The sequence below is a fragment of the Oncorhynchus mykiss genome, chromosome 21 (assembly GCF_013265735.2).
Source record: "Oncorhynchus mykiss isolate Arlee chromosome 21, USDA_OmykA_1.1, whole genome shotgun sequence".
In the NCBI taxonomy this organism is placed as follows: Eukaryota; Metazoa; Chordata; class Actinopteri; order Salmoniformes; family Salmonidae; genus Oncorhynchus; species Oncorhynchus mykiss.
Genome location: NC_048585.1, coordinates 26,134,203 through 26,161,168, shown reverse-complemented (window position 1 = coordinate 26,161,168; position 26,966 = coordinate 26,134,203). Strand labels below are relative to the sequence as shown.

General features: G+C 41.8%; 3 protein-coding genes across 4 annotated transcripts in view; 1 reads left to right on the top strand and 2 right to left on the bottom strand.

The window, feature by feature from the left end:
- The window catches only part of camk1da (calcium/calmodulin-dependent protein kinase 1Da), a 69,144-nt gene extending 56,730 nt beyond the window's left edge, over positions 1-12,414 (bottom strand). Inside the window, exon 1 of the mRNA XM_036957453.1 lies at positions 11,781-12,414. Within this exon, the coding sequence (XP_036813348.1) occupies positions 11,781-11,875 (95 nt within the window). The 5' untranslated portion in view covers positions 11,876-12,414. The remainder of the gene's footprint in view (positions 1-11,780) is intronic.
- A 1,490-nt stretch (positions 12,415-13,904) lies between these two features.
- Positions 13,905-23,078, bottom strand: cdc123 (cell division cycle 123 homolog (S. cerevisiae)). Of its 2 annotated transcripts, XM_021577324.2 has the most exons (13): positions 22,948-23,078; positions 22,398-22,469; positions 21,823-21,883; positions 21,669-21,701; positions 21,452-21,547; positions 21,224-21,330; positions 16,284-16,335; positions 16,097-16,172; positions 15,803-15,925; positions 15,697-15,725; positions 15,470-15,598; positions 14,942-15,079; positions 13,905-14,801 (listed from the first exon to the last, which is right to left on the bottom strand). In XM_021577324.2, exons 1-13 carry the CDS (start codon positions 23,019-23,021, stop codon positions 14,745-14,747), a joined length of 1,047 nt encoding a protein of 348 aa, XP_021432999.1. In that variant the 5' UTR covers positions 23,022-23,078; the 3' UTR covers positions 13,905-14,744. The 2 variants fall into 2 exon arrangements, with proteins under 2 accessions (XP_021432999.1, XP_036813347.1); XM_036957452.1 differs by lacking the exons at positions 13,905-14,801; positions 14,942-15,079 and adding an exon at positions 15,231-15,355.
- A 135-nt stretch (positions 23,079-23,213) lies between these two features.
- LOC110500138 (ADP-sugar pyrophosphatase) lies at positions 23,214-26,958 on the top strand. The gene is made up of 10 exons (XM_021577325.2): positions 23,214-23,352; positions 24,574-24,670; positions 24,774-24,841; positions 24,933-24,982; positions 25,057-25,164; positions 25,291-25,386; positions 25,605-25,706; positions 25,851-25,859; positions 25,956-26,009; positions 26,177-26,958. The coding sequence occupies exons 2-10, from the start codon at positions 24,620-24,622 to the stop codon at positions 26,284-26,286; spliced, it is 648 nt and encodes a 215-aa protein (XP_021433000.1). The 5' UTR covers positions 23,214-23,352; positions 24,574-24,619; the 3' UTR covers positions 26,287-26,958.
- The last annotated feature ends 8 nt before the right edge of the window (positions 26,959-26,966 follow it).

The following is a 26,966-nucleotide window of genomic DNA, read 5'->3' as shown; positions in this document are numbered from 1 at the left end:
ATCATCGTGCACCTCTCCCTCTTTCACTTTTCCCTACTTTTAACAGCCATTGTCATTTCTCAAAACGCATGATGAATTCGTCCCATAGCATCAGGTTACAGGTATGGTTCCAATATCCACACAGGATCCTCCTCTAACAAGCCTCTGATAGGCTGCGTGTAAGCAGAGCCTAGTCAATAGAGGGCCTGTTAATACTCTGTGGGACGGCTTGATCCAACAGATCCAGTGGATCTCCAGGGAACGCACAGACATTCCTGACAGATCCTCTACACCACATATGTCAGAGTCAAGGCCCGCGGGCCACATCCGGCCCGCAAGAAGGTTTTTTACGGCCCCTGGGATGATCTTGATTTATTATTAGAACCGGCCCGCAGCAAGCCGGCAGCCCGCAGATCTTTTACACGCACCAATACTACATTTCCCACAATGCAAAGGTGACGCACCGAGCAGTAGGCTGCTTCATTTCAATATTTATTGGCACAGCAGTCGTCAGCATCACAGTAAAATTAACTTTCAGATACCCATCAAAAATGGCAAAACGGAAGGTGGATACTGAGAACCGGGGGTTTCAAACAAGGTGGGAGTCGGAGTATATGTTCACGAAGGTAGCTGGAAAACCTGTGTGTCTTCTGTGTGGAGAAAGTGTGGCGGTACTGAAAGAGTATAATCTGAGACGACATTATGAAACGAAACACGCGGACAAAAACAAGAATATGGACATGGAACAAAGGCTACAAAAGGCAGAGGAATTAAAACGAGGCCTCAAATCTCGACAGGCTCTGTTCAAAAAAGCCAAATCACAAGGCCAGGCTGCTGTCAAGGCCAGTTTTATTTTGGCAGAAGAGATCGCTAAATCAGCCCGGCCATTTACGGAGGGGGATTTCATCAAAAACTGCATGATTAAAGTTTGTGACGAAGTTTGCCCAGAAAAAAGGCAACTCTTTTTAAATGTGAGTCTGAGCAGAAACACCATTGCCGAGAGAGTAGACCAGTTGTCCATCAATCTAAAAGAGCAGCTTGTGAAAAAGGGAAAAGATTTTATTGCATATTCCTTGGCTGTGGATGAGAGCACCGACATTTCTGACATTGCCCAGTTGTCAATTTTCATCCGCGGAGTGGACTCCAGCCTAAGCGTGACAGAGGAGTTTTTGGCTTTACGTCCTATGCATGGCACAACTACGGGGCATGATTTGTATGAAGAGGTGTCAAGATGTGTAAATGAGATGGAGCTGCCTTGGGAAAAACTCGTGGGTTTGACAACCGACGGAGCACCTGCGATGTGTGGACACAGGAGCGGACTGGTGGCGAAGATACGGGAAAAGATGCAAGAGGAAAACGCGACAGGTGAGCTGACAGCTTATCATTGTATCATACACCAGGAAGCGTTGTGCGGTAAAGCCTTGAAAATGGAGCATGTAATGAGCATCATCACGCGCACAGTTAACTTTATCAGAGCCAAAGGTTTGAATCACCGCCAGTTCAAGGCATTTCTGACGGAGTTAGAAACGGAGCATGGTGATTTGCCTTATCACACAGAGGTGCGATGGCTAAGCCAGGGAAAGGTGCTTCAAAGATGTTTCGAGCTTCGTGAGGAGATTTGTCTATTCTTGGACAGCAAAGGGAAAGACACAACACAACTCCGAGACGAAATGTTTCTGTGTGAAATGGCTTTTCTGTGTGACATTACGAGTCATCTGAATGCAATAAACTTGCAGCTGCAGGGTCGGGATCGTGTCATCTCTGATATGTACAGTACAGTGAAGGCATTTAAAACCAAACTGACTCTGTGGGAGACGCAGATGCGGAAAGAAAATTTGAGCCACTTTCCCAGCTGCCAGACCATGAAAGAGAAGCTCTCTACCAGTGCGTTCCCGAGCACACAGTTGGCTGATAAAATAGGTATGCTTACCACTGACTTTCGACGCCGATTTGCTGACTTTGAAGCACAAAAAAGCAGGTTGGAACTGCTCGGTAACCCATTTGCTGTTGACGTGGAAAGCTCACCACCAAACCTCCAAATGGAGTTGATTGACCTCCAATGCAATGATGCACTGAGGGAAAAATATGCGGCAGTGGGTGCTGCGGAGTTTGCCCGTTTCCTCCCCGGCACAATGCCCCAGCTGCGCATCCAGGCTGCTCAAACGTTGTCTATGTTTGGCAGCACATACCTGTGTGAACAACTGTTTTCTTTGATGAACCTGAACAAAACATCACACAGAAGTCGACTTACTGCTGAACACCTCCACTCAATTCTGAGGATTTCTTCAGCTCAGAGCCTTACCCCGAACATTGATGAACTTGTGGAAAAGATGGGACACCACCAAGTATCACCCTCAAACAAGTGAACATTACTGTGCAATCACATATTTAGAGTTTTTACTCAGTTCAAGTTTAAAAGTTAAAATTTAATATTTGTTTTCACTGCATGTTACTTCTCCTTAAACAAAGTGTTGTTTTTGATTAATAGATTTTTGCACTTTATTTTTTTGTATTTCAATCCAATTATATTTTAAAAATATTTCAGTTGAGTGGATGATAGAAAATTGCTATTATTGTTTTTTCTTTGAAGTAAATTTAGCCCACTTTTGCTAAAATAGAAAATATAGTCTACTGATGGTGCCTTGAATACCGGTTTCTTTCATTTAATGTTCATGTTATGGGGATATTTATATAAAGGAAATTTGTCTTTTGTGTCTGTTGAAAATTAAAGATTACTGACAGAGCCATAAGAAAATATTGCTTTATTTATCTGATCATATTGTAATATATTTGTTAGGTTTTCAGTAGGTTCAATTAGGTTCACTAGACTATATGCGTCATTTAAAAATTTTTCAATGAACATTCGAACAGTCCGGCCCTCGTCTTGTAGCTGATTTTTTTATTTGGCCCTCCGTCCATTTGACTTTGACACCCCTGCTCTACACAGATCAGATCACAGGCAGTCGGACTCCAGCCAGACCCAGCCTTGCTTATCTCACTGATACGCTGACAGTTTAAAAACAGTGATATTAATATTATTAGCTCTGCTTTATTTGATATGGTGGGCACTGGTGATGCAATCTGCCATAAATGCCATGGGATTGCCATGTAAGAATGTGGTGTGTAAAATCTAGCGATCTTTCTATATACACCGCAGCACCACCTAAACCTCTTCTTGTGAAATGTCTGTTATGGAGGCCTTTTTATTGTGTGTTCGCAACAAGACTGTTCCCACACCCTGTATGGCCCTGAAAACTGGGCTGCTTTAGGAGGGTGGGCTTCAGTAGTGCCGCAGCATTAAAACACATCCCAGAAGACACAGCGGAACCACTACCATGTAGCTTCGTGTCATGCTCCAGATCTGATGTGGCCGTGACATTAATTTGGTGGCCAATTAAGAGTTTCTCCCCGCGAGCTCCTCTCATATGGCTCATCAGTCTCCGATTGCAGAGCACGAGCAGCAGATGAGACCGGAGATGCTAACATGGAGTTGAGGAAGTGCTTGCAGATTGCAAGCACACACACTCCCACACAAACATGCTCTGTGCCTGACCAACTACTAAACAGAGTCGTATAGGAACTAAGCCATGAGGTGTATGTAACCAAAGTAATTTGGCATGACTGGTCTATACAAATCTAAACAGAATCATCGAGACTAATCTGGTTAGCCTGGGGTTCTGGGGTTTGAATAGTGAAAAAACAACATATTTGATGAGAATCACCGGGATCCTTGGGACGTTCCAACTGACATTACCCCATTTAAATTTACATTTAAAATGGTTAAGATTAGGGTTAAGGATGTCCCAAGAATCCCAGTTAGCACTAACCACAAAAATCAATGTTACCTCATTAAGGGGCAGTAGCCTACATTGGGTGTACAATTTTCAATTACAGCATTATTTCATTGAGTATTCTTCTGCTATTTGTTTTGACATTAATACTTGCATGTTAATATTCTCATCTTTTAACTAAATGCAATCTATTAGCTTCTAAAATGTAAGGAGGGATATCTAGCTGCCCAAACCCAGTGTTTTATTTTATTTAACCTTTATTTAACTAGGCAAGTCAGTTAGGAACAGATTCTTATTTACAATGACGGCCTACCCCGGCCAAACCCGGACGATGCTGGGCCAATTGTATGCCGCCCTATGGGACTCCCAATCACGTCCGATTGTGATACAGCCTGGAATCAAACCAGGGTCTGTTGTGACGCCTCTAGCACTGAGACGCAGTGCCTTAGGGCTCCCGAATGGCGCAGCGGTCTATATACAGTATATACCGTGGGCTCCAAAATTACAGGTACCCCCGACTGGCAATGCACAAACAATACTTTAAAAAAAATAAACAATATAATTAAAGATAAACTCATAATACCAACGTGAGAAATTCTGAACTTTATTAATGTTTCAATGGAACCAACCAAAATCATACAATTATTTAACACAAAATATATTTCACCAAAATCAAGGTTTCATAATTATTGGCACTCCTCATTTAGTACTTAGTGCAACCACCTCTGGCAAGGATAACAGCATGGAGTCCTCTCCTGTAATGTTTGACAAGGTTAAGGAACACATTTGGAGGGATTTTGGATCATTCATCTATGCAGATCCTTTCAAGATCCTTCACATTCTTGTGTTTGCGCTTATCAACTGCCCTCTTCAACTCAGCCCACAGGTCCGGCGACTGAGATGACCATGACAAAACATAGATTTTTTTTTGTTACAGAACCATTTCTGTGTGGATCTTGGGGTATGTTTTGGGTCATTGTCTTGTTGGAAAGTCCACTTACGGCCAAGTCCCAGCCTTCTGGCAGAGGCAACCAGATTGTCAGCCAAAATTGCCTGATACTTGGTGGAATTCATTACGCCATCAATCTTCACCAGTGCCCCTGAACCTCTGGAATTAAAACAGTCCCAAAACATCACTGACCCACCACCATACTTCACTGTGGGAATGAGGTGCCTCTCCTTGTATGCATCTCTGTTTCGATGCCAAACATGCCGATGCTGTATCTGACCAAAATGTTCAATTTTGGTCTCATCTGACCAGAGCACCTTCTTCCAGTCATAATTTAAATGACATTTGACAAACTCCAAGTGCTTGCATCTGTGTCTTCTGCAACCCTTCCAAAGAGCCCGTGATTGTGGAGGTGGAGTCTGATGGTGCTTTTTGAAACCTGGTGACCGCAAGACGCCACAAAGGCCTGCAATTATTTCACAGTGATTCTTGGGGATTTTGTTGCTTCTCTCACCATCCTCCTCCCTATCCTGGGGGGCAAAATGCCTTTGCGTCCTCTTCACGTGAGGTTTTCAACTGTTCCATATCTTTTTACTTTTTTAATAAATCGCCCTGACAGTGCTCAGTGGTATATTCAAATCGTTTGTGGATCTCCTTGTAGCCATTACCAGATTTTTGAAGGTCTATGATCATCTGTCCCTTTTGAACTGCCAGTTCTTTTGTTTTCTTCATGGTGTTGGATGACAAAGGGATATTGCACGCGTGTTACCTCATTTTTATTCCCAAGTGAAACAGGAAGTGATGTAATGGCTCAATTTAATTCCTGGTTTAATTTTGGTAGATATTATTTCCAATAATCTTTAAGGGTACCATTAATTGTGAAACCTGGATTTGGAGGATATTGATTTTTAATCAAATCAATAAATGATTTTGGTGGGCTCCATTGAACAATTCATAAAGTACAATATTTCTCACGTTGTTATTTTGAGTTTCTCTCCATAATTATATATTTTTAAGTATTGTTTGTGCATTGCCAGTCAGGGGTGCCAGTAATTTTGGAGCCCACTGTATACAGTAGTTTACCAAGCTACCAATTACTTCACACTGGAAGAAGTTAGACTACACTGAAGCTACCCGTAAGAATATAGTAGTTCACTCTATCCAAACTACTACGGGAAAAATTCTAAATATGAAATGTCAGACTACAAATTGCAAGAACAAATCACCCTGGAGTCAGATGTTAACAGAATGTGTATTTTTTTAATTAAAACACAAATGAGGAATTACGTAGGTCTGCTGTCAAAAAAAAGAAAGGACACTCAACAACTGAACACATTTTTATTTTAGAAAAAAAAGTGTTTAGTTCGAGTAGTTAGCTACACTGTTACATAGCAAAAAAATAAGTAATTAACTACTGGAAACATTACCAAGATTTGAATTGAGTTATACTACCAACAAGCTACTGTAAAATGTAGTTACATTTCTAGTTGAACTACCTGTACTTCACTAACCCAACACTGACGATTACAAGATCTGATGGAATGGCTTGTCCTGCACTTTGTAAAAACCCAGAGTGCATTGAGTAAATGTTGGAAAAAGATCTTTGTTCCTTTCTAAACATAGCAATGTGAATACAAATAAGACTAGGACAACAAAATAGGTGAAGTGAACTGGCAAAATAGTTGAATCCTCATTCAAAGGCAAGGGCAGTACAAATAAAAGACAACAATTGCTTTGCTTTTTCTTTTACCCCAGAGTTCCCTTTAAAGAGGACTATGTGAAAATACCCTTAAGCTTACTAGAGCACTTCTGAACATGTTTTAGATGTCTGGATAATACAAACAAGTGTGTATTCGAGTCTGGATACACTCCCGCTCAAAAAGGTTGGATCTGTTTTGATATCTGGAAAGACAAGACATTTTAATTTAATAGATTTTTTTAAATATTAATGACAAAAACATGGTGTGGAAAAAGTGACTTAATTTGACCCATTGCTGTAGCCAGGGACCACTGTTTTGGATGGATGTTTCTCAGGCCCTCTCTATACAGTGTGTGTGTGTGTGTGTGTGTGTGTGTGTGTGTGTGTGTGTGTGTGTGTGTGTGTGTGTGTGTGTGTGTGTGGTGTGTGTCATCTAGATCAGAATGAGCTCACTGTGGTATAACAATACCGTCAAGACAAACAGGACTCCACTCAGACTCATTTAGGTTTGAATCCCAGGAACTAAATGAGTCGCAAACAACAACGAGCAACAATAACCATCACTGAAGAAAAACCTGAAGAAAAGAAGAGAGAGAGCAGCTGATGGAAGAGGGACTGATTGAAAGAGCAGAAAGATAATGATTGGGGAAAAGAGGTGATGAGGGGATGAGGTAGAGGGATGAGGGATAGAGAGACCAAGGGATGGGGGGATAATCCGTGTCTCTTCCTATAATGAAGATGCCCGATTACAGTCTACCCTTAATCCTTTAGGCCCAAATGCGCACACACACACACTAACTGAATGATTCCAAAACAAAAACGCTGTATGCTTTCTGTACACTTGTTCTACTCCTGAGACCCAGTGCTAAACTATCAAGGCTGGCTTTCAACATTGCATACACTTCATCTGAAGCAGCAAGGTCAGATAATAGGGACAGCTACGCAGAGAGAAAGAGAGAGCGAGCTAGGCAGAGAGAGAAAAAGAGCTAGGCAGAGAGAGAGGGATAACTGCAGTCCCAGAAAGAGGACAATGCCAGGAGCCAGGAAGTAGAGCATTCAATTAAGGGCATCGTGGCCTAGATGGTACACACTCCCACAATGCAGCTCTGCTTTGCCCTCTGTCCCTCTCCCCCTCTCTCTTTCCTACGGTGTCTCAGTTAAGCAGTGAGGAGTGGCATACCTGAAACACACCCGTCTGCAGCATAATATGAACACCTTGGCCCCCCCAGGCACTCAAAGTGTTTAATAATTCAACAACAGAATGCTGCAGGAACACACACACACACACAGGGAAACAGGACACCAGGGACCAACACACGCACACTGACTAAGGCTTCCCTACGTGCTGCTTGGAGACATTACTCTGGGGCTCAGAGGGTGTTGTGTCAGTGTTCAGGTAGAGCTGGAACACAGGACACCAGGCCAGACGGAGCCACAGGCCTCTATAGTGCTGAACTCCCAGCTGCCTTACATGACTTACATTAACTACTAATTGTAGCTCTATAGATCCAAGCTATAGCCTACACACTGGCTTGTGAGACTGATCCAAGTGATAGAGAAAAGTCTCCGGACTGACATTTTAAAACCGGCAGTAGCAATCAGCCCATTTGACATTATGGATTGGGATTAAAAGACTGTTTCTTCTACATTTTTTTTATTTTATTTTATTTGACCTTTATTTAACCAGGCAAGTCAGTTAAGAACAAATTCTTATTTTCAATGACGGCCTGGGAACAGTGGGTTAACTGCCTGTTCAGGGGCAGAACGACAGATTTGTACCTTGTCAGCTCGGGGGTTTGAACTCGCAACCTTCCGGTTACTAGTCCAACGCTCTAACCACTAGGCTACCCTGCCGCCCCGACATGACACAGGATGACACAGGAAGCTTGACACAGGAAGCATGACACAGGAAGCTGCGCAGGTCCTAATCCAGGCACTTGTCATCTGTCATCTCCCATCTGGACTACGGCGACTCGCTGTTGGCTGGGCTCCCGCCTGGTGTTCAACCTTCCTAAATTCTCCCATGTCCTCTCACTCCTCCGCACACTCCACAGGCTTCCAGTAGAAGCTAGCATCCACTACAAAACCATGGTGCTTACCTACGGAGCAGCAAGAGGAACTACTCCTCCCTACCTTAAGGCTATGCTCAAACCCTGCACCCCAACCTGAGTAATCTATTCTGCCTCCTCTGGTCTCTTGGCCCTCCCACCCCTACGGGACGGCAGCTACCGCTTAACCCAGTTCAAGATCTGTCCCCGCCCATCTTCCGAAAACATCTGAAACCCAACCCCAATCTCTTAAATAATCCCACAACACCCCCCCCCCCCCCCCCCCCACACACACAAAAAAAAAAAATCTAGCCTTTCATGAACTAGCACTTGCATTTGACTTTTTCCTCTCACTAGCTCTGACTTTGCTGATGAATACTTTAGAGGAAAAACGTACTTACTATGACTGAGATATGTGGTTGTCCTACCTAGCTATCTTAAGATGAATGCACCAACTGTAAATTACTCTGGATAAGAGCATCTGCTGAATAACTCAAAATGTCAAAAGGGGTCAAAAGACATGGCATTCTGCTTGACTTGAAGCACCGTCTTATGAAGTGTCAATATCGCCTTATAAACATGCATACACCTTAGAAATGCAGTCATAGAGCATTATGACCCTGTATAGCAAAGCAATAAGGCACAAAAGACCAATGAGACTGCTGCCATGCCCTTATTTGGCGGTCAGTCATGTGAAGGACCCAGTAGCCTCTGTGGCACATCTGTCCATCTTTTTACGGGGTGAATAAAAACATTAATCTCTCATCCAGTTTCTAAAGACTAGCTCATTGCGTGTCAGAGCAACATGTTATATTAGCCCAGCCCCAGCCCCAACTCTTACCTAACCCCTATTATATTTAACAGTACTTCTCCTCCTCTCTTCTGTCCTCATCTCTTACCATTCCTCTCCTCTTCCAATTCCCTCTCCTCCTCCTCTCATACTCCTCTTTCCATTTCCTCTCTCGTAGTGTTGAAAACAAGACTCCAATGGTCAAGAGGCCGGTGCAAGTTAATAGACTATACAGGCAATGTCCCCGACTCCCCGCTGTGTTTCTTCCTTTCCTCTCTCTCCTCCCCTTCTTTTTCTGCTGACAGAGAATTAAAAGGGGAAAACACCAGACATCAGCAGGAGGGAGTTCAAAGGCTGAGCAGAACTCTGTTTAATGTGTTGCTATGGTGTTAACATGAAACGTCCGAGTAATATTTTTAGGGCAGAGAATTTTTTCCTGACCAAGAAAAATTCCAGGTGGAACCTGAGGCCAAGTGTGTGTGTGCGTCTGCCCAGATTGTCCTTTTGTCCAAGCACAGAGCACTGGCTAGAGACCAGATGGGAGGACAGATCCCTAAGCCCCACCACTGAGGAAACAAAAGTCAGCGGTCACAGAGAAAGATGTCTCCTCCAGAAAGGTAGCTGGAGGATCAAGAGCCAGTGAACAACCCACAGAGGTGTGCAGACAAAACACCAGCATACACAAGAAAACCTGTCTTCGGGACCACTGTGGTGCACGTGGGAAGGAGATGCACAGAACCTCTGGAAATCCTTTTTAAATAGCCCCAATCAGTGTCTTTGTCATGCTGTGATTCTTTTCAAATGTTACCTTTATTTAACTAGGCATGTCAGTTAAGAACAAATTCTTATTTACAATGATGGCCTACCCCAGCCAAACCCAGACGACGCTGGGCCAATCATGGCCGGTTGTGATACAGCCCGGAATCTAACCAGGGTCTGTAGTGACGCCTCTAGCACTGAGATGCAGTGTCTTAGATCTCTGCGCCGCTCGAGTCCACTGAATGGTGCTAGTACAGACACCATGGCAACACAGGAGAGACTTTAGCTATAAGCATAGAAACTGAGTGGCCCCTCAATAGTCCGTCAGTAAGACGCACACACCCAAAACACACATGTCCATACTTCCACCTGTTATGTGAATTCCAGGCACACAGTAGAAATTCCAATCTCCTCTTTGTTGAGTTCAGTGAAACTGGTGGACTTATGAAGAACAAGGATCAGAAATGACATTCAAGCCTAATTTATGCACTCTCTGCTCCAAATCGGCATACCTGGAATTCTGCAAAGGCCATCATGCACACACAGTGCAGAACCATGGTTCAACACTCTACAACCTTATTAATATACTCAATAACCACGGCACATTGCCCACTGAAATGACCTGTTTTAAACTTGTAATAATTTATTACCATCACTGTTATGCAACATGTCTGAACTGTTACAGTGGCCTATTCCAGGACCAGGAGGTTTTCCCTGGCACGCTAATCCGCTTTAATCCAACCATCCTCCCTCGATTCTGCCTGTCCAGTCAACAAACTGTTCCTCTGTGCCAGGGGGACTGAGGTAACAGACCAGAGAGAAAATCTGCTTTAGGGTCTTCAAGAAGAGGCCGGGGTATTTTGCCAAGCATTTCATCTGAACAAGCTGTTCACATGGGTTGCAAATGAACCGTTAAGATGCTGTCACATCAAAACCTACCTTTCATGTACGAGGTTAGTAACACTGTAGGCCTAATAAACCTAGTGATAAATAGTATTAAACCGTGACCGATAAATCATTCTGGGTTAGATAAACACAGAAAACCATGATAACCACTCACCAATGGTCAAATGTATTTTCATAAGGTCGGAGACTCAATTGATATCAGTGTTTTACTGCCTGCGTCTCCAAAAGGTCATTCCTACGATAGATAACAGCACAACTGGAGCTGTCAGAGCGGTGGGCCGGGAAGAGAGGGAGGATGGATGTAGTAGGCTAACCTAAACAATAGCCGAGACCGCATAAAACCAACAGAGCAATACATATGCGTAACCGGTTGTAAAATAATGGACTAAAACGCACGATACCCCCTTATTTAGGCATGGGCTACTGTCTAGGTTTTTCTAAAACAGTTCCTACATAGTTTAGCCTACAAAATAGGCCTCATATCTTTCCTTAATTTCAAAGTGGCTAGCCTGTCACACGTAATTTGTATTGACATAGGCTAGCCTACAAAAAGTGACATTCGATATCTCTATCATAGTGTATCCAACAAACACTCGTCTCATCAAACCAGACATGGGCTAACGCTAGCCTACAGTCCGTTAAATAACTCGTCATAGATTACCTAACATCTCTGCTGGTTTCCAGTTAAACCGGGAGCCGAACGGTCCCTAAACCGAAACGGATACCAAGTATCCAGCGCGAGAGTCCCGCTACATTCTGCAACAAAGTTTCAAAGGCGTACCAGATGTAAATTCATGCCCAATTAGCATTGACCACAATAGGGCAATTTGAAAATGTTTTTAAGTAATAACACACTCACGTTCCGAGGATCTCTTTCAATTCAAATATTTTCTTGATGTCGTCGACTTGCCTTTTCCACGTCCCTTTCCCGGACTCTCCATTCTCCCGATCCATGGTGGAACAGGGGAAAACCGGAGCAAACGATGCCAGTGAGTCTCAGCAGCCCCCCGAGATAACGCAGCTTTCCCACGCTTCAAGTTACACTTCCTGCTCGTGAGGAGCAGACCCACGCGCATAAAACGAGCTAGGTAGAAAACCTTTTCGACCTCGTGGTTTTCCCGCTGTAGAAATATCTCCGCAGCTCTCTAAAAAACAGGTCTCCTGTTTTCTTCGCTTATTTTTCTGTCTACAGCGTTCCGTTTGACCGACAACGAGCGTTCGCCGTCTGGGGTTGCACCTGCAGGGTTCAGCTGGTCTAGATGATCTTGACGTAAATTGTTTGGGGCTACGTGTCACCTTTGCGCGATCGCCTTGTCTCTCTCTTCCCAAAAAAGTATTCTGTTTTAATTAAGTCCCCTGTTGAGCCGTGTGGTGCGTAATGCGAGGAGCATTATTTAATCTAACCATGCTGATTGTGCCATCGGTTGTTATGGCAATGAGGGCGGGTAGGATGCTGCTCATCGCTCGATTTGACAGCGTTGCGCACAAGTGTGTGTGATAAAGTGTGTGTGTGACTGGATGTCTAGAGATAATTCGCATTGCACCAAAGATACGTTCAAGAAAGCAGAGTATTTGCAAACCATCAAAAACGGACAGCCATGTTTAATTGGCCAATATTTATTATGATGGATATTAAGCTATACCAGGTCAGATGATGGAGTCGACATTGGGACCCATGCAACTTGCTGTGAAGTTTGAGAAAGGGGGTCTCCAGATAAAATGTGAAAACATGCCATATTACTGTATCTTGATCAAATGAGTGCTGACATGAGAGACAGTTGACGCAATTAAATTAAATTCATGGGTCCTACAAAGGTTTAATATGTTAGACACTATAATGGTCATATTATAATCTGATGTACTAAATACATTTGAGTTTGGGTGTTAATATTTAGATGGTTAAATACTCTCCAGCAAAGCAGTCTTGACTGCAGTGTTATATCTGAAGGTGCTGTAATCCACCTTAAAAAAAAACACACGATAGTATCCTCCAGTCGTGAAGAGAATTACTGCAGACTGTTCTCATCTGACAGGCCTGCCAGAGCTTGTGTACAGGATAAAATAGAGTGTGCGTGTGTGAGAGAGAGGGGCTGAGAGTGTGTCTGCGCGTGTGCTCTAGACGCTCATGAGTATTCCAGCTGCAAACTACTGCAGGTCCCTCTCAGCTCAAGAAAATCTATTCTCCACTTACCCTACCTCTCCCTTTCTCCCTCGATCTCCAGTTCTGATTCAGCAAGTCTCTCAAGTTAGACTTTGCACATATCTGCCTCCCTCCCTCACAGAAGGATGATTAGTCAACCCAGGCTGAGATGTAGGCTTGGATTTATGTTCATCTTGGCAAACTGAAGACAAGAGAGCGAGGAGAATTGAAAAGGGGGGTAGGAGGATGATAAATGTGTAGTCTCTTTCTATCAGCAGTCTGGCACCCACCTTTACTCAGATGGGTGTGGCATCATTGACATCTTTTTGCACCCCCCACCCCACGGGCAGTGTGCTGAAAACACAAGCCCCTGCCTCCAGGCTCAGATAATACAACACTGCAGCTCTCTGAACAATGCACTGCATCTGTTAACAGGCTAGGATCTATTGGTTAACCAGCAATATCCTATCCCAACAGTGCATTGCTAGCGCATTTTACTCACTAGGCTACACTAGTGATAACTATTCAAGACAAAACAGAACATCCAGGCATTCATCCTAATGTAAATACGTTTCACGTGAATGGTGGCGTTGTTATCCCAGACCTCTGTCTCAGCCCAGGACAGCTCACCATCTCTGATGGTTCTCATTATAGGTAAACAGCTCCCCCAAGTGGACCTTAATAAAAATGCACTACTCTGTTTCTCAACTAGCCAGTCTCGTCATTGGCGCCAAATTCCATTCCACTTTTTTACCACATTCACTGTAGAGAAATTGTATAATCTACCAGTGAAAGTAGTATGCCTTCTATTTTAGTCTACCCAAAAACAGACTGACAACAATGGGCACACACCAGCAATTTATTACCCAATCAGAACACCTTTCTTTGCCAGCACATAGAAAATAAACCAATGATGAGAAACAAAAGTAATTATACACTAACAGACAGAACTATAATGACCAGAAAGAGTGAGTAAGGAACTGGAATGTTTGAAAGAGTTGCACAGAGAATTCTTGAGTAAACCATTGTATTGCTATTACATACAGATGTTTAACGAAACCATCAGAAAGCACATGGAAAAATGTGTATTTGGTGTGTGTGAAGAGAGAAAGTCCAGTGGATTAAGTAAAAGAACTCTGACCCTTTGGTTATCTCCCTCAGAAATTGCAATCCCATGATGTACCTGCTATACACACAAACTAAGAGACGCCTCTTCCCCAGCGCTGTATTATAAAAGTTGAGCATTCTTTATTCCTATACACAGACTCCTGTAACAGACTCCCCCTTACCTTTACACAACGTCAAGTTACAGTATTTATATTTACAGTAGACACACCAGGCCAATACAACAGGAGCACTGCTTTGAACTCCTCTTAAATACACACAACCATGAGATTTAATGTGACTTTTACAGTGTTGCAGGTATACTTTTCTCCTTATTATGGTTTGTTGTGTTTGTTCTATTCAATACATTTCTATCTGCAGCATTCTGGATAGGTCTAAGGTGATGACCAAAAGTGTATGGATTCCATCAGAAGATTTAAGAGCTAGTAAGGATAAACCTCCATGCGTCTAGTAGTCTCTGTGCTAACCGCTAACCTAACAGTTTTAGGGTTACTGTTATGCTAGGCTAACAGTCCGAGGGAACAGTCACCGTACAGAGACGCTGCTCCTCAGGGGCTGTCACTGTCGTACCTCTTCCTCCACCTCTTCCTCAGAGTCCTCTTGCTGGCGTTTCTTCTGCAGCGAAATGAGGGAAAGAGTGAGATTATTAAAAACTGATGCCGGAAAATGAAATTGTAAGACGGTCGTAGAGATTGCTAAAGGGTTGTTTTAAGATGATCTTAAACTGTGTGAACCACCACTGCCGGCGTTCTCACCAGTTTGAGGAAGTCGATGAGCTTGTATGCGTCCTCGCCGGTGGAGAGGTCCACAAAGTCCCTAGGGATCCGGTAGCTCAGACAGGGACTGGGCTGCACCGTCACATCACTGGTGGTGTAGCGGAACACAGGGCCTTCCTACAGATACAGACATACCACAAACTGGTGTTAACACAGGGCCTTCCTACAGATACAGACGTACCACAAACTGGTGTTAACACAGGGCCATCCTACAGATACAGACGTACCACAAACTGGTGTTAACGCAGGGCCTTCCTACAGATACAGACGTACCACAAACTGGTGTTAACACAGGGCCATCCTACAGATACAGACGTACCACAAACTGGTGTTAACATAGGGCCTTCCTACAGATACAGACGTACCACAAACTGGTGTTAACATAGGGCCTTCCTACAGATACAGACGTACCACAAACAGGTGTTAACGGGATAATAAGCACAGAAAGACTTGCACACAGGAACAAACATGCATATGTACAACAAAGCCACAACCTGTGTCACTGACCTGCTGGGCTGTGTCACCCTCCTCTTGATTGGCTGACAGGCTGTTCCCAGAGGTAAGCTCCTCCCACGTGAACAGCAGTGAATCGGTTACCTCACCAAAGGGGTTGAGATCGATCAGCCACACCTTCCCCTGTCGAAGACACACAGCATCAAAGATACACATACTCGTGGGCTACAACCAAACAGAGGCAGGAAATAATGTCTGGAAATATAAATGACAAGACCTACCCAGCTATCTCTGTAGACATCCAACACAACTGTAAAACAGAAAACATACTGCATTACTCTTATTACAATATATTCTAATTATCACACCACACCGAATCCCACTCACAGTCCTCATCTAGGAACTGATACTGGACGTGTTGGCTGAAGAACTCCTGGATGGAGTGGCAGATCTGGGCTTCCTGCTTAGAGATGTGGTGGTAGTACTGGGTATAGTCTCTCTGGGAGATACCTAAAGAACACACACACAGCTCTCAGAACAGATCTTCAGTCCACACAACAGCCCTAACGCTTGCCACACTATCTTGGGAACAGTGCACGTGAACACAGGCTCGCTGAATATCGCTGAGGGAGGGTCAGAGTAAAGGTGAATGGTGTGTTAACCTCTTCATACAGTACTTACCAATCAGCTTGTTCTCTTTGATGAAACACCTGAACTCCCCACCAGGTAGCAGCTCACTCCACTTCCTCAGGACCAGCTGAACTCAGGGGTATAACACAACACTATTAAATAGTGGGAAGAAAATGTGTGTGTGTGTGTGTGTGTGTGTGGAAAAGGGAGTGTAAGCAGGTGTGTGCATGTTTTATACCTCATAGTTTATGGCTGGATTCGGAGAATCCTCGTCACTGCTGTGAAGGAATCTGTAGAGGGATATTGTTACAGTGACCATTCAGTTCTAGACTCACAATAAACTCACACACTTGCATTCACACAAATACAACAGTAGTAATCTTCACACACATGCACACTTGCACAAGTGCTCCTCGTTGGGCTTGAAAGCTCAGTACCAAATCAAGTGCTGAACAGTGCTGTATTATGTTCTCCACCATGCCAGAGCTGTCTGCCAACTGGGCCCATTATCAGAGCGCCCCAACGGGAGCAGTAAATCAACGAAGAAGCAATCTCACCAAACCTCTTCCCAGCCAACTGCTGTCAGAAAGGCTGACTCACTGCCTGCAGTGTTTTCCCACAGCGGGTAGAAAACCCATCTATACTTAACAAAAATACAAATGTAACACGCAACAATTTCAAAGGTTTTGTTGAGTTACAGTTCATATAAGGATTGAAATAAATGTATTAGGCCCTAATCTATGGATTTCACATGACCAGGCAGGGGCACATCCATGGGTGGGCCTGGGATGGCATAGGATGTGGAGGTCCTGGGCTGGCGTGAAGCCGACTGGAGGTACTGCCAAATTCTCTAATACGACATTGGAGGCAGCTTATGGTAGATAAATGAACATTCCTGCAAGCAGCATGCCAATTTCATACTCCCTCAAAACTTGAGACATCTGTGGCATTGTGTTGTGTGGCAAAAGTGCACATTTAAGAGCTGCCTTTTATTGTCCCCAGCACAAGGTGCACCTGTGTAATGATCATGCTGTTTAATCAGCTTCTTGATATGCCACACCTGTCAGGTGGATGAATTATCTTGACAAATAATAAAATGCTCACTAACAGCGAAGTAAACACATTTGTACACACAATTTGAGAGAAATAAGCTTTTTGTGCACATGGAACATTTCTGGGATCTTTTCCTTTTATAACGGTAATTGACCGTTAACGAACATAAACACGTTTAGCATCTCCAGGCCTCCACTCACACAACGCGCTGATCTACATAAAAGAAGTATAACAAATTAATTTAATAAACACCATCACAATAAATGCATTATATATTTTAGGCAGGTCTAAAGAAACATTATGATATGAATAAAAATGTATTTTAGAAGAACAGAATATGAGTTGGCCTACTGTATGTTATCTAGCTATACACCATGACATAGGCCGTAGGCTAGTTCATTTAGCAGACAAGATATGCTTATAAAAGTCTTGTCATTATTTTATAGTAAGAATAATATAATTTAACTGAATAAAATAAAAAGGACATTTTTACCAATTCGGAGCAAGGGCGCAATATAAAGTGTCTATGTTGAGAATAAAAGTGAACATTTGAAACAGGCCCTATATGCTTGATTTAGAGTTATTTGGCAACTTTAGTTGTGAATGACACAAACCTTAAAATGTCTTAGAAATCAAAACATATATGGGCTCCATGATGCAACTTTAGGCTATTGATGATGTGAGAAAATAGCGAAAAAAGCTTGCCTCAGACTGCACAAGCTGTTCTCTCATCCAGTATCATCATATTTTCACTCATCAAATCAAAGTTTATTGGTCACGTACACATATTTTGCATATGTTATCACGGATGTAGTGAAATGCTTGTTCCTAGCGCCAACAATGCAGTAAACAGTGGTGACCCGTCATTCAGAGATATATTTTTTTTTTACTGTTTTGCATATCATTTTGGCATTAATGTGCATCACATCAGGTTGCAAACAATGTTTTTTTTAAATGATGGAGTTAATAAAGCCACATACAAACATGGTCTCTTTTTTGCTTTCCTGAGTAAGGCAGCTCCAAAATGCAGGTGTCTCAGCCTAGCTCAGTGCTTTCTTTCTGTGGTGAAGGGGCAGCCAGGGGAAAATACAGAGCGTAGGGGTTAGTAATGTTCTCTTGTTGCGCCGTGATTGGCTCAGTGTTCTGTCACTCATCGGGACACTACGTCACCAGAAAATCTAGAGGGATAGCTCGAAAATTCAAGCCTCTTGGGTGCTGCCATAGATTTACATTAGAAGTACCCATCCAAGAAGGCTCAAGGTCATTGGCCAAAGATAAAATTACATCAAATCAAGTTATATCTACTGTAGCTATGATTAGACTGATCATGTCAACATCATACTTTCAAAATTTTAGCTAGCAAGCAGTCATCATCATGAATCAAGTCAACAATCTACTGTCATATGAAGAGAAGATAAAACGTATCGGTGCGCAACAGCCATAAACATAACACAACAAGTTGGAAATCGCAAATTCAACAATGAGTGGTTTGGAAGGATTCAGTGGCTAACTGCAAGCGTTGCAAAGCAATCATTAGCCAGCTATTCAGTGGAGAGGGTGTATGGTCCAAGTCTGGGTTTAAAGGTCTTTTCCATGCTTAAAAAGGACACCAAAAGGATGAATACATTGGCCATACTGTCAATCCAGCATGATTTCTGGAAACATTCCCACAGCATGATGCTGCCACCACCATGCTACACCATAGGGATGGTGCCAGGTTTCCTCCAGATGTGATGCTTGGCATTCAGGCCAAAGAGTTCAGTTTTGGTTTCATCAGACCAGAGAATCTTGTTTCTCATGTCATTTAGATGCCCTTTGGCAAACTCCAAGTGGGCTGTCATGTGCCTTTTACTGAGGAGTGGCTTCCATCTGTCTAAAGCTACCATAAAGACCTGATTGGTGGAGTGCTGGAGACATGGTTGTCCTTCTGGAGGGTTCTCCCATCTCCACAGAGGAACACTGGAGCTCTGTCAGAGTGACTTACGTACAGTGCCTTGCGAAAGTATTCGGCCCCCTTGAACTTTGCCACCTTTTGCCACATTTCAGGCTTCAAACATAAAGATATAAAACTGTATTTTTTTTGCGAAGAATCAACAACCAGTGGGACACAATCATGAAGTGGAACGACATTTATTGGATATTTCAAACTTTTTTAACAAATCAAAAACTGAAAAATTGGGCGTGCAAAATTATTCAGCCCCCTTAAGTTAATACTTTGTAGCGCCACCTTTTGCTGCGATTACAGCTGTAAGTCGCTTGGGGTATGTCTATATCAGTTTTGCACATCGAGAGACTGACATTTTTTCCCATTCCTCCTTGCAAAACAGCTCGAGCTCAGTGAGGTTGGATGGAGAGCACTTGTGAACAGCAGTTTTCAGTTCTTTCCTCTTGGCTGCATCTCTGATCAGTCTTCTCCTTGTATGAGCTGAAAGTTTAGAGGGACGGCCAGGTCTTGGTAGATTTGCAGTGGTCTGATACTCCTTCCATTTCAATATTATCGCTTGCACAGTGCTCCTTGGGATGTTTAAAGCTTGGGAAATCTTTTTGTATCCAAATCTGGCTTTAAACTTCTTCACAACAGTATCTCGGACCTGCCTGGTGTGTTTCTTGTTCTTCATGATGCTCTCTGCGCTTTTAACGGACCTCTGAGACTATCACAGTGCAGGTGCATTTATACGGAGACTTGATTACACACAGGTGGATTGTATTTATCATCATTAGTCATTTAGGTCAACATTGGATCATTCAGAGATCCTCACTGAACTTCTGGAGAGAGTTTGCTGCACTGAAAGTAAAGGGGCTGAATAATTTTGCACACCCAATTTTTCAGTTTTTGATTTGTTAAAAAAGTTTGAAATATCCAATAAATGTCGTTTCACTTCATGATTGTGTCCCACTTGTTGTTGATTCTTCACAAAAAAAAATACAGTTTTATATCTTTATGTTTGAAGCCTGAAATGTGGCAAAAGGTGGCAAAGTTCAAGGGGGCCGAATACTTTCGCAAGGCACTGTAAATATGATATCTGTTTTTATTTCTAATACATTTTTAAAAATGTCTAAAATCCTGTTTTCACTTCATCCTTATGGGGTACTGTGTATATATTGATGAGTATTTGTATTTATTTAATCAATTTTAGAATAAGGCTGTAACTTGACAAAATGTTGAAAAAGTCAAGGGCTCTGAATACACTGTAAGATGAGCCTTAACTAGAATACAGTATATACACATATGAAGTGGGTAAAACAGTATGTAAACAATTATTCTGAATTTAATCATGTCTTTACTAAAAGTTTGGAGCGTAGCATAAGGTAACGAGTCCATTCAGTAGTCATAATAATCCAGTCCACATTCAAAGGGATAACTATAATTGGTTTAATTTTATAGTCTAGACCAATTATGTCCCAAATACATTTGAATTGTTTACCGTGGCTTAATATGCGGTAGGCTATGTATTGTAAAAAGGCACAATCATTTTAAAACAGTTTTTTTTTCCGGTCTTGGGCTAAAATATGGGTATGGGTGTTTCGAATTAATCATCACCTTAGAATGCACTGTCCATTTTGTTGTATTTGGTTTTGAAACAACATCCACAACAACCATGTTTTTCACTCAGTTTCAACCTGTTGTTGAACTTTCGCCAAATTGATCATCACAGTGAGGTGAGTTTTAAAAACATGATATGTTTGATGTGATATTCCATTGCATTTGCATTCATGTCAGAGTGGTTAGAGGAACAATAGAGCGCTGAGTACCAGGCCATTAGCACCTTATGGAGGAACAATAGAGGCCTGACTACCAGGCCATTATAACCTTATGGAGGAACAATAGAGCCCTGAGTACCAGGCCATTAGGACCTTATGGAGGAACAATAGAGGCCTGAGTACCAGACCATTAGGACCTGATGGAGGGACAATAGACTGCTTAGTACCAGGCCATTAGCGAGCTGAAGGTCGTAAGTGAGTTGGGTACTGTCAACGTATGTCCAGAGTGCATAATAGGAGATACCGTGACTCACGGTCACGTGGAATTTGACTGCAGTCATGACTCATGACTGTCGGTGTGGCGGTAATACGGTCATCGCAACAGCCCTAGTGAGAATGTGAGTGCGTGGAGGAGATTCTTACGGCTGTGTGAGGTCATGGGTGATGAAGTCAGAGCTCTTGAAGAGCAGGAAGATATCGCTCAGACTCTGACACTGCAGGGAGCTGTTCAGAGCAATCCAGTTAGCATCCTGCAGGAGAGAAGGAAACACACACACACATTTATTCACTCAAAATCACCACTCAGACAAACGCATTATGGACAGTATTTTAACCTTATATTGATGGTGTGTTGAGGGTTGTGATTCTCACCCGCGGTGCACTCCAGTTCAGTTTGGGAAAGACACACCCACCTAGGGTGTTGATGGCCTCCAGCACTTTAGAGTTGAATTCTGGGAACTCTGGAGCCTGGAACACAAAGCATCACAACAAATATCCACCTATTCATTGTATGCATATCATATTACAAACTTGACAAAACTTATATGCCGATGGATTGATCATATTTAACATTATCTACATTACTTACTGTTACAGTGGTGGTTGTCTCATCATCTGACCACTAATTTTGTTGAGAGAAGAAAATATAATCAATCAGTAATTGAGCATAAAGTCTGCCTTTTCAGTCTCAACTTTACTAGAGAGCGAAATGGAGTGCACCTCTATGTCTGGAGCAAAATTACCTGAACGTCTTCCTCCTCTGAGTCACTGTTGTTGGTCTGGTTTTGCTGATTGTTGTTGTCCCTGGAATGAGGCGAGATTTTATCAGTGAGTATTCCAAGGGCAATTCCAACGGAATTACAGTAACAGAATACGCTGAGTCAGATTTTTCACTTTAAAATGTATGCCAAAAAAAACCATTGATTTCAAAGTTTTAAAAAACTATAGAACTCCATGCACAAGGACTACTTTCAACAATTTCCACAGAAACGTATACAAAAACCAATTTACAGGAAGAACTGTGCAGATCAAGTTTGGCAAAATAATAAAACTGAGGGAGATTTTACCATAATTATGTTACCACAATTTTTTTCCAGTGAGTTTTTTTTGTTACTGTGTAAATTGTTCAAAGTAGTCATTGTGCATAACGTTTTATGGTATGTTAAAGTTTGAAATCAATGTTTTTTTTATTTTAATTTAATTTTAAAAAATTGTCTACGAGTAATTATGTTACCGTGGAATTGCCCACAAGTGACCGTGTATGGGAATACAGGACACTAGATGTATGTGCTTTAAGGGTAAGTAAAGTTATGCTTACCCTCCAGAAACTACTAGAGTTCCATCGTCCAGCAAATAATCTATTACATTCTGAGGCAGTGGGAGAATCAAACTGAAAGAAAGATAACACCAAACATAAGGCCTACACAACACAAACTATCAGACTAGTATTGACCAAAGATAAGAGAAAACAAACAGTCTCTAAGGTAGAGATTGAGCTGATGCAATATCAGTGACAATATCATCACACAAGCATTTACACCTGGCACTTCTAACAGATTAAAATATTTAACAGTAAAGGACAGGTGTGGTTTGTGAGAATTCACAATTAGCTAATAACAGTAGTTTGGCTGTGTTAAAATATCAGACGAACACGGGTATATATATATATATATATATATCACACACGCACGCACGCGCGCGCACACACACACACACACACACACACACACACTTGGCTAAATTGGCTTGCTAGCTATAAACAGAAAACTATACGTTAGCTACCCAAATTATAGCACAACCAGTGTTTTTTTAGAGTGACGAAATCAACAACATATCTGAGACTGTGCTGGTCAAGTTAAAGAGTTCACCTTTTGATAGTATGCTTCTTAAATATCGGATACCAGACCGAAAACTGACAATTTACAACTTGCTCCTTCTTCATACTGCAAATGATTTACCGGAAGTGAGTCCAGCCACATATAGTTCCCATAAGAAAAAGGCGATTGACATTGGTTTCCATGTAGTTTACAACCTTTCCAAAACAACACAATTATAATGGCTTCTAATTATTACCAATATTTAATTGAATTATATTTCAGGTTAGGTTATCTGGAATGGTTGTAGACCGTCTCTAATGTATATTTTTCAGAAGAGGGAGATTATTTTTGTGTTGCACACGTAGGCGTGATCAATGGTGGGGGCTTTAATTTTTTTCCCTCAGGGAGTCTTCACTTCTTTAACTTGACTTGTGGCTAAAACCACTTCATCTTCATGTGAGTACTGCACATGTATCCAATTTAGAAGTAACTATGCTTTAAAAAAATATATATTGATATGTTTTAAGAATATTTACATAACAGCATGTGGGATTTTGCTAGGAATGAGTTAGCGGACTAAATTCCTCTCCATGGTGAAGGATGTTTAAAGTTCATCAGAAACTTCCCTCACAATGGTGCGGAGAAATTAGCTTGGTAGCTAGCTAATTTAGTAGTCTGATTAATCAGGCTGTAATAGACATTTACTTGGTATAGCTAACTAGTTTGCAAAGTTACAGCCTCAAACTAATGCCTAAAAATAGTGTGAATGTTCTTTTCAAGACAGAATGTTGAATCCAATTACATCAACTTGCTCTACCGGTTTTCTGTGCGGTTTCTCAAAACTAACGTTGTTTACCCGACATTTTAGTGAGCTGGTAGTTAAATGGTTCAGTTCAGCATTGAGGTAAAGTTTGTTTTGTATGTGGGATATTAGCTTCTCTCGTCAATAACTATTTAACCAAGCATGGTATATTCTTAATCTAAAAAAAATATTTTAAATTGAAATCCGAATTAAAAAAAAGGGAACAATGAAAAATGTACCTATTAAAAAGGGTGTAAATATTCTCCATCCACCCCTGATTCAGAATATACAATTTTCATTGTCATGGCCAATACACAATTACCTAGGTGCCAAACCGAATCATAGAGTACCACAGTATGAGTCATAATACCCATAAAACCTAGCTGTCAAACAGGGAAATGGTTCCAATAGTTGTTCTACCATTTCATTTTTCCCGTAAGGGATTTTAGAAACATTTAAAATAAAGGCTGTGTTTCTGGTCGGTTGTGTTTTGTGTCTTGATAACTGTGTAAATCTCTCTCAGACAAGGTGATGTTTATCAATATAAGGGATTTGGAGTCTTGCAAGATGTCTACTTTGACGTTAACTAGCATTTTTGAATCAGAGTAAATAAAGCCAAATATATTAACAAAAGTCACCTTGTTCATGAGAGATACATGTTGATCAAAATGTCATGCCAGCCCTTATTTTAAGTGATTCTAAAATCCCCTATGGGGAAAAATAAATGGTGGAAAAATTATTGGAACCATTTCCACAGGTGGAGTATTTGTTGCAGGCAATTGCCATGAAGTTTATGTATAACTATCTGCATTGCATATACCTCTATTAATTATCAACTCATGCATGTAATCAAAAACATTTCTGGATTTGGGCAGACAAACGAAATCCTCCATCCATTTCCCTGAGAACAGTACTGGAAAGATGAGCAGCCCTCCCAAATTGACAACCATACCTAACGTTGTAAAAGAGGAGGTAGATATTTTGTACAATAACATGCACATTGTGAGGTGTAAATGCCTATCACAAGAGTCTCTAAGTTTAGGAATATCACATTACTCAACGGTATTCTCTTCAGGTCATTGCATCTGGGAAATGGTTGAAACTTGAGAAGACCACCTATGTGGACCCTGTTGGAAACACAAGGTATGGAACAGCTCAGAGTTCCATAAGTGATTTTTGATAAACACCTTTTTTTCCCTTCTCCATTTTACAATTCATTTTTGTCTTTCAATAGAACTTGGGAGACTACGAAAAGGACAACCAGACAGGCCAATGCAGCAGATGGTGTGTGTACATACATTTCATACTGATGGATAAGCAGTGACATTATAGAAATTTATTCCTGTGTTTTATTCCAGGTGTGGGAATCATTGCCCTTCTGAAGAGGACCCTCCACAAAGACTGCGTTGTCATGGTGAAGCAGTTCCGTCCACCAATAGGGTGCTGTACCCTAGAGTTCCCTGCAGGTGACATGGGTTTACAGTCACATCTCAAAATTCTGTTCAGACAGATGTATGTAGGCCTATCATTGCTGTATTTTGCCTGCTGTGTTCTGATATCCGTGTTTGCTGTCTATGGGTGTTTTTGCTCAGGTCTGATTGACGAGGGTGAGAGTGCAGAGATTGCTGCTCTGCGAGAGCTGAAGGAGGAGACTGGTTACAAGGGGGAGGTGGTAGGAGTCACCCCAGGTAAGGTCTTATGAACACACACACACTCTCAAAACACAGGGCAGATTATGTCCATGTACCAGTTCCATCAGCAAAGAGAAATTCAATATGCCTGTGATCTTCTGAGTGGCCAGTTTTACCATTGGGCATGTGAGAGTGCAGTATGATGTCAGTGACTAGTGGGTCAGTAACACACAGCCCCCTCCCCCTTTCCTCTCCCTCTTGTCCTGACCTCGCAGTGACCTGCTTGGACCCTGGCCTCTCTAACTGCACCACACAGATCGTCATGGTTAACATCAATGGAGATGACCTTGAAAACACCAACCCCACACAGCAACTGGGTAAGTTACGGGTCACGCTCTTGGAATGTTATGAATCTGTTATGATATTTTTTTAAATGTATTGTCAAGCTGATATGTATTTTACATGTTGTCCTAAATGTGTACTTATTTCTCTGCTTTCCTCCCTCTTTTACTTGTTTCCAGGTGATGGAGGTAAATATTATTTTCTTTATAATCACACTTTCAGTTATTTTTCCACTATTAGAATAACATTGAACTAAATCGTATTCTGGCTTCTTTTACTTCCAGAATTTGTTGAAGTTCTTCTTCTACCTCTTGATGAATTCCAGAGGGAAATTGATGGTGAGCAACAATTTGAAGTTTCTTCTTCACAATAACACAATTGTTAAGTAATAATGGAATCCAATTTGAGACAGAAAAGCATATTGTTACAGCTATTATATTCTGCTAGTGATTACCTGAAGAGATCATATTTGCATAACCCCCCCCCCCTCCTCCTCCTCCTACAGACCTGATGAAGAAGGAGAAGATTGTAGTGGACTCTAAGGTTTACATCTACGGCATGGGGATGTCCCAGGCCTTCTTTAAACCCAATGAACTCCGAGTGCTCAAACAGTGAGAGAAGGATGGGAAGAGAAAGTAAAGTGGAGAGAGTAGACTAGATGGATGTGAATAGAGGGAGAGGGCATTAGGTTGCCGACTCGTTTGTTGTCGTCTCTCTGTTACACTACGAATATGGACTAAGCCAGGGATGAAACTGTCAACAAGGTGGCCATTTTGTGGCTTTAATCTGTTGTCTTGGGGATCAGTCAATAAGATTCATGGAGTGTTACCCTACAGCTTGTATTATCCAAGACCAACCGCTTTTATGCACCTTTACCTGTGGGGATAGTCCTAATTAGATACCATATTTGTGATTAATGTGATATTACATGCTGTCTGATAATACAAATTCTTACACTGATAGGAAAATAATTGCTAAATGACAACTGAGTACATACTGGAACATTCCTAACTTTCACTAACTCAAATGACTAAGCTTCACTGTAAAATAACTTTTAAAAGGTACTGTTATAATAATATGCCTTGAAAGATGTTACTCGCAACGGCAATAGTTTTTGTGCATTTATGTTTACATCCATTAGTTCACACCAATGCCCTGTTAGACCAAGGCATAGGTGTAGATGTCTCCTTACTGGTATAAGGCTGACATGCAGATGATCCTCACATTTTATTTAGCAATTATCAGTAATTTAATTAACTTGATGTCAATAAACATGTTATTCTTATAGCAACATG